Genomic DNA, 7,976 nt, shown 5'->3' with positions numbered 1-7,976 from the left:
ATTTTATTTTGAAGAATTCAATGCCTTTTAAGACTTTTTAAGGACCCGCGGGAACCCTGTACTACCACAGATGATCTCGCTCTCAAAATGGAATTGAACGATTCGGATTAGCTCGCCAAATGAATAGAAGGACTAGAGTGTAGCCGCCTGTGGCCTGGGCTTCCTGTTACGATTCCAGCACGCGGATGACGCCATACATGCGCCGCTTTGTTTTTAAAATGTATTAATATAAAAAATATAACCGCGGATGTCTGGCGGACAGCGATTCGCCTTCATGTTATGAATGCTGGCGTACCATAAAGAATAAATTATGAACAGTTTAGTTTGTGCCTTTAAGTCGATGCCCATAAGAAGACGTTACTTGGATAAAACCTAACGGAATATCTGCAGAACGGCGCCAAATGACACAAACCTCATATGGGTGAGTAGAACAGGATGTAATAACGTAAAATCAAGGCCCAAGGTAAAAAAAAAAAAAATATTCCCCTTTAACTAAACATAGATTTATAATTGAAAAGAAATGTAAGAGGTTATAATGCATCATCTCATCAACTGGTATTTTAACTCCATCAGAGCCTAAACTTAGCTTCATCACAATTGTGGAGAGATTGACACCAGAATCTGCTTTGTCCATTTCTTCTGCCTGCAGGTCGTGTTGACAGACTGTCGTCTAATGCTTCATCTGCTCTAATAAATCCCACGCAAACTGCTTTAGATTGGAATCCTAAGCTGAAATGTTGACTCTGTGCCTGATCCCACTCCAATAAGGTGCTGAGTTTTCAGCAGAGGTTCGACTATAAATGGATGAAAACAGGAGCAGCTTCTATAAATAGATTTCTGCTGACATCAGGAGGAGCAGAAACAACGGCTTCGTACTCGGTGACAATATTGATGGTTATATGATGCATATGTTTATGGAAACTCCCTCCATCCAGGCTAAAGCTGAGCTTTTTTTATTATTCTACTAAACTAATAGACCAAACTTCTCTTTTATCTTACAGCTAAATCCTGGACAGGCACCAATCATGGTTCTGGGTCATGTTTAAACATGAGTCCCTCTTCCTTCTCTGCTTCATGCCTAATGTCTTAATTCATTAAGCAAACATTCTGCTTAAAGATTACAGATTTAATCATTATTTTAAATGGATTTGTCTGAAGTTTGACTATCCATGAAGTTCTGAGCTTAACTGAGTTTTTTTTTTTTTTTTTTTTTGGATCAGGATTCAACATCTTATTCATGTTTTAGGTTTACAGTCTGAGATGTAGTCAGATTCAACATCTTTTTTCATCAGTCCTGATCAAGAAGAGACTCTATTGGCTGCTGGAGCTCCCAGCATGATAAGAAACCAAAAGGAGCAAGTAGATGAAGCTGCAGAAGTTTGCTCTGAATGGGATCAACAGGAAAATATCCACATCTGTTAGTAGAGAGCAGCTGAGCAGTGAAGGGAACTCAGAGATGCTCATATTTTCAAATGTGTGGCTCTGAATTCAATGACTGATCAGGAGGAGCTCCTTCTTCTGTTGGAGATTTAAAGAAATGTTCTGGTCTCCATAGATCCCTTCATTTTAAACTAAACATTAACAAGTTGAATTCTCGTTATTTTTAAGGCTTCTCTTGTTTTTGTGTACCTTTGTGAGGGCGGCAACCCTCTGCGCCAACTCAGCTTCCACCTCAGGCAGAGTCTCTGCTTTGCGGATGGTCTGCTGCAGCTTCTGCTCGGCCAGCTCCAGCTTCTCCTGCAGCTGCCGGTTTCTCTCCTCGGACTGAGAGAGGAATGAAGTCATTAGCAAACATAATGGCCACTGGTCTGTCTGTGTGATGCTACAGGCTCAGCAGTCGACTCCGCGGAGTGAAAGGAATGAAAAGAAAAGGGCTGACAGGCAGACGGAGACAAAAGGAGACGGGATGCAGAGATGGGTGGGCAGGAAGGGAAGAACAGAGCATTCACAGCGACACAAAAACAGACAAAAAGCAGAAGAAAAGAGGAGAAAGACGTCTCCTCTCACAGTGACTGCGTGAACACAAACCAACCACTGTTTTCATTCAGTCCTGAAGCGCTGGGAAGTCAAAGGGTGCAGACATCTGAAGGAAGCTTCCATCCAACAAACCCAATGGATTTTATCCAAAGCCAGACCTACCTGTCTGTAGAGGGACTCCTTGTTGGCCACCTCGTTCTCCAGTTTGTCGTTCAGGTCATGGACGGACGTGGCCTCCCGCTGAGCGGCCAGGTAGCGTTTCTCCAGAGTGGTAATCCTCTCCTCCATATCGTCCTTCTGAGCCATCGACTATGGGGACAAACGGCAGCGTCAGGGACCCGCACACAGGCGGCAGGCACGGTTCTGTTCTGATCCGTCGCTCTCACCTCTCTGAGGTCCCGCTGCAGCCTGGTGTTCATCTCCTCGGACTTGATCAGGTCCTTTCTGGCCGTGTCCAGGTCCTCCTCCAGCTCACTGATGCGTGACACCATGGCAGCCATGCGTTCCTTCATTTGGCCCAGATCAGCCGTCTGACGGTCCACTACCTCCTGGAGCTCCCCCACCTTTCCAAACCCGGTTCCGGACTCTTCTTCCTGACTCAGTGAACCATCCGAGGAGCGCTGTGGGATCAGCAACAAGTCAACCAATCATCTATCTTCTCCATCCATGGATCATCTGAAAAACCAATCAAATCCTTTGACCAGCAGGCCTCCTCACCTTGCCGTTGGTGCTGGGGGGGGTTTCAGACGTGTGGTTGACCTCGCTGGTTCCATCTGCCAGGCCTCTCTTCTGGCTGCTCTGCTCCCTGAGGTAAGACAGCTGTGGGAAACACCAAGAGCAGCTGAGTGCCGACGGCTCTTTGGGCAGTACCGGCCTGTTTGGGTTCAAAGGGTCTGATTCTGCTAAAAGCTTTCAGGAACCAGTCAGACATCTCCTTATGGCGCATATTGGGCGGAAACACTGGGTGCAACTTTCCATTAGTAACGGACCTTCATGCTTCACCTGCAATCAACTGGTTTTCCTTAGATAGAAAACTTTGTATCGATTTGACTGTATGATCTGGTTGAACTGTAAAGTGCCTTGAGATGACATGTGTTGTGAATTTGGCGCTATATAAATAAACTGAATTGAATTGAATTGAAACCTGAACTCTTCATGAAATGCTGATGCTGCTGGTTTTCCAGGTTTAAAACGCTTTGAGGACCCCTGCTCCTCTTACTGGATTCTGTTCAGTTCAGGGATCCAGAGGAAACCAGTTGATGACCCAGTTCACTCCTGCCAAAAGCTGGGAAGAGGCTACTAAAGAGGTTCTTTCATCTAAATCAGGCCCAATGTTGCAATTTGAATCATGTCTGTCAGAGTAATCCTCATGAATTCTGCTCTCTGAGCTGCAGCGCCTCCCTATTCTGGAACACGAGCGGCCATCTTTGTTCTACGTAGAGTAGGAATCTAGCTTAATGTTAATGAAAAAACTCTGCTTCTATCATTGGTTTTCACATCAACTGATCCTTTGTTGTTCTGCTACTTGACTCTCAGTCTGGAGATGTTCTAAAGCTCAGGGAGAAAAGTTCTGTGTCAAAAACGAAGCATTTGGTTTGGTGTCGCCGTCAGGCTGATCATTCGCTGGAGAATTTTAATCTCAACAGTTTTTTTTTAAATATCTCCCTACTAATGAATAAAAAATGGATCCCAAACCGTACTTCCCTTTCCAAACCAAATGGAGGCTTTGGTTTTAACAGAACAATCCGAGCTGGACTGGGTCTGTGTGAGTGTGTCAATATCTGAGGTCCTCTGGGCTTTTCACTCAACATCTGGACCTTCCTGTGTTTTACTGCTAACCTGCAGAAACACTCAACTTCTTATTTTACCTAAACCGTTCCATTCAGGACTAAAACCTGAATATTTGAACTAAGTTAAACCCCCAGAAATGCATCAAACATCTTAAAACTTTAACCTTCTTCCTATGGAAGTTCTTCAGGATGTGTTTCTTACTTCTTTGTGAGAGATGGCGAGCTGCTCCTCCAATGCACTGCATCGCTCCAAAGCAACGCGGAGTCTTTCTCTCACCTGTTTAAAAAAACAAATGAACCCTGTGTGACTCCATTCTTAATTCTTCTTTTATTTCCAACACTCCAAACATTATTTTTTACCTTCTCATCGAGGGCTTTGTGGTGTTCAAAAAGTGACTTAAGCGCTTTCAGGACCTCCACCTCACTGGAGACGCCTGCAGGAGACTGAGCCTGCCTCTTCACCACAGTCATCCTCAGACTGCGCTCGTGACGAGACACCAGGCACTCCAAGTGCTCCAACAGCAGCTGGACACAGATCAGAGCATTAACAAGTCAGCGTTTGCATCTTCTACTGGGAACCACATGTGCATCAACAGAGCAGTTAGATGCTGTCAGATGTGTTGTGTGTAGTGGAAAATTTTTGATGACTAAGCAGCTTTCCACATGGAGGGCTTTGGACAATGCTTTGGATTAGAAGACAGAGGCTGACGGTGAACCGCTGTTATGACAACCAGCTCCAGTCAAAACAGAAAGAGGCAGGAATTAGCCAGGTATGTCTACACGCTGCTCACCCGGGTGTTGTTCCTCTCTGCCTTCAGCTCTGCGATCTCCTCCTCCTTCTCCAGAAGCTGCTCTCGGTAGATGTTCACTTCCTTCGTCAGAGCAGCAAACTCCTACAAAACGGAGCAAAGCGCTGAGTGAAGGTCTGAAGAAAGCATCATTATTAGCTTTAAAAAACCTAAAACTTCAACAAAGCAGAACCTTTAACTGAAGCACAGTGCAGACAGGTGGGGTTTTATGTTTAATAACTGGATTTTCAGTTATTTTATTACAATAAAACTTGTCCAACTCACAGCGTCTCTGGTATAAATTTATGAATAATTAGCTCCCCCCGTGTGGTTTCAGTGATTGCTTCCACAGTAAACCGCCGTGCATTATTGGACATTCCTGCGTCTTCATGAGGGGGCTGACAGTCATGCTTACATGATGAGCTCTGGAGCGTCAGACAACAAGCACTCCAAAAGATAAGTTATCTCATACAGGGTTCCTACAGCATAAGGCAAGTTAAATTCAAGACTTTTTAATGCCACTTGAAATAAAAATTTAAGACCAAATTCACAAGAAACAAAAGAAAAACCTGCTTGCGACAACTTAACCCAAAGGTTTATTTTAACATAAACCACTGCATTAATGTTTCAAATTTTGAAAAGCTTCCCATACAGGAAGAAAGCTAAAAACACACAAATGACAGATATATTTGAACAATTATTTAACTGAATTCACAAACTTTGTTTTAGCAGGGAACAAAACAAATCAGTTTTAAAGCCACAACATAACCAGTGCTAAGTCTTTTTTGCAGCTATTTTTCTTTGTATGGTTTTCTTAGTATGTTTGATTTGGTGATAAGTGGAGGCGTTGCAGAGACAAGGGTGGAACTAAACTGAGAAATACCGGCTGTTTCTCTGTAACTCCATTTTGACGCTTTGTGCTTCGCATGTGCGACTCCACTTCCTTAATTCCCATCGTTCTGAGCTTGAATGACTTCTTGCATAAATCCACCTGAGCCTCATGTATGTTCCCTGGTTTTAGCCATGGAGAAAACTCTTGGCTGGAGACAATTTTGGTTCCATTTACGCTTGCTCATATTTTCCAGACAAAAAGTTAATGGCGCATCTCCCAAATGTCCCGGCCGCAACAACGCTTTTATTGGTTCCGCTATCGGAACGGAACCAATAATGGCGAGCTGTTATTCTTTTTAATAATAATAATAAAAAAAAAAGTCAATTTTAATGTTTTATTTAGATTACAAAAATAAATTGTAATAAAAATTATCCTCTTTATGATGTTTTTAAAATTAAGACCTACGAAAGACTGATTTAAGACATTTTAATACCAATTAAGGCCTTAGTTTTATTTTGAAGAATTCAATGCCTTTTAAGACTTTTTAAGGACCCGTGGGAACCCTGTCATTTGTCTTCCAGACCATCTTCACACCTGCTATCATAGAGAACAGTGGAAGGAATACATCTAATTCAAGCTCACATGATTCCCCTCGTACACACGCTTTTAGAGATTCTATGCATGGATGGGCTGCTGATTTTCTTTGCCCTGTGGTGCAGACAGCGTTCCTGACAGTAGCAGGGGGTGGGGGTGATCATTTTCTTCCATTCTCCCTTTTCTCCCGTCCAGCTCTTCCAGCTATTGGCACAGAGGCTGGATCACTGAAGGAGGAGGGAAAGTGCTGCTATTGGTCAGAGCGACCGATATCCACCCTCTGCTGGCCAATGAGAGGCTTTGGATACGGAGGCCCGCGGCTAATTACAGAGCTGCTCACTTCCTACATTCCTGCAGAGGAAAAGTGAACTTCAGCTGTAGATTTTGCTTTTAAAAACCCTCCAGCTGCATGAGAAATCCTGATTCAGAGAATTAAAAAGGCCCCCGTCATCTTTACATGCAGTCCCAGAGCAAAGAAACAATATGAGCTGAACTGGATTAACAGAACAGAAAACATTCTGCTTTACAGACATAAACCTGTATATTTCACTGAATCTGTTAGTTTACTGCAGGTTTAAACAATCTGCACCGTTTCACTTTCAAAGGTAGGGAAATGGATTGAGAGAGATCCGCACTCAGCACTGCAGCTCTCTGTGGGAGGGAGATCCGAGCCTTGGCTGGGCGGACCTGATGGCAACGACAACAGGAAGGCAGGACAAAACGTCCTCCCTAAGTTGACAACAAGGTTATAAACCGAACCATCAGCAGACAGGAGGCTGACGCCAAATATACTCTTTACTTTAGTTCTGGGAAAGTTTCAAGGAAAACCTTCAGGATCAGCAGCAGAACAGCAACAACGACCCAAAGAAAAATGTGTCTCAGCTTAGAAACAGAACATTTTCCCACACTGCCTGATGGATGTAGAGGAGAAACATGCTGGTTAGGAGGAGCGAGCCGCTCCATAAGCCTTAGAAGGGAGGCGGAGATTAAAGGGAGGGGAGCTACATTTATATGAGTGCCAACCTGTTAAAGGAACAGAGCAACAGAGAGGAATGATCCTTTCCAGGGAAAACCGCCATGCAAACTGCAGCACATTGGAAACAAGGAAGTCTTTCCTACAATTAGGAATCTTGTGCAAAATGGAGAATATGTTGAGAACTGTAAAAATCGAAACGGACTTAGAACATTAATAAAATGTTAGGATCCCATCTTCATGTGAACAAAGCGAGAAGAATGCATAATGCAGATGACTGCATGCATGGTGAAACAGAGGCCTTTTGGCATCAATCTTTAATGAGGACTGATATCTGCCATCCTTTTAACCTCCAAATGCACAAACCAGTGGATCTAGTCTGTCTGTGTGAATAATCCAATCGACAGAATCTGTTTGGAGAGAAGATCAGAAGCAACAGGCTTCTTACCTGCTGCACGCAGACTTTAGCTGTTGTTAAGTTTGCAGCAAGAACTGAAATGTGACACTGAGCAGAACGCATCTGTTCCCCTTTCAGGAAGACCCGTCACCAAAAACTAATGAGGCTCTGCAGCAACTCCAACTCAGGGACAAGTTTCCATCTGAATGAAATGGATGTACAGAGAAGTTCAAACCCCATCGATACCTTCTTTCTCTGCAAATCTCACAATTCTAAACTTCCTCCATAAAACGGGCGAATCCAAATGAATCCCAGAGTTGACGTAAATTTGGGGATGTTGCCTCATTTGGTTCTGGCCTGTGCTTTTGTCACGAAACATCTGAACACGTTAACACGTGTATGATCGCCATTGTGGAAAACAACTCGTGAAGAGCGAGGTGCGCAAGAACACTGGAACCCTTTTTCCACCTGGATCCCCGCTCTTTTTCGCCCTCATGTCCCTCCGTTGTCGCACAAACTTGCCCCCACTTCCTCACCGCCTCGGCCGTATCTAGACCCACAGCTAGTTCCTGATTGTCCCTCTTGCATTGTGGCGTGGAATAACATAGCACAGACCACGCTTCAA

The 7,976-nt window shown here is 43.9% G+C and overlaps 1 protein-coding gene across 1 annotated transcript in view; it reads right to left on the bottom strand.

Moving 5' to 3' along the window:
- ppfia1 (protein tyrosine phosphatase, receptor type, f polypeptide (PTPRF), interacting protein (liprin), alpha 1) overlaps positions 1–7,976 on the bottom strand; it is a 58,442-nt gene that overhangs the window by 35,653 nt on the left and 14,813 nt on the right. The window contains exons 2-8 of the mRNA XM_015397328.1: positions 4,559–4,660; positions 4,128–4,292; positions 3,970–4,044; positions 2,695–2,796; positions 2,364–2,597; positions 2,140–2,286; positions 1,630–1,764 (exon numbers count right to left, since the gene is read on the bottom strand). Of these exons, the coding sequence (XP_015252814.1) occupies positions 1,630–1,764; positions 2,140–2,286; positions 2,364–2,597; positions 2,695–2,796; positions 3,970–4,044; positions 4,128–4,292; positions 4,559–4,660 (960 nt within the window). The remainder of the gene's footprint in view (positions 1–1,629; positions 1,765–2,139; positions 2,287–2,363; positions 2,598–2,694; positions 2,797–3,969; positions 4,045–4,127; positions 4,293–4,558; positions 4,661–7,976) is intronic.

This window comes from Cyprinodon variegatus, unplaced genomic scaffold, assembly GCF_000732505.1.
Source record: "Cyprinodon variegatus isolate N-32 unplaced genomic scaffold, C_variegatus-1.0 Scaffold852, whole genome shotgun sequence".
NCBI lineage: Eukaryota > Metazoa > Chordata > Actinopteri > Cyprinodontiformes > Cyprinodontidae > Cyprinodon > Cyprinodon variegatus.
The sequence above is the reverse complement of the archived record's forward strand: the minus strand, read 5'-3'. Positions and strand labels throughout refer to the sequence as shown.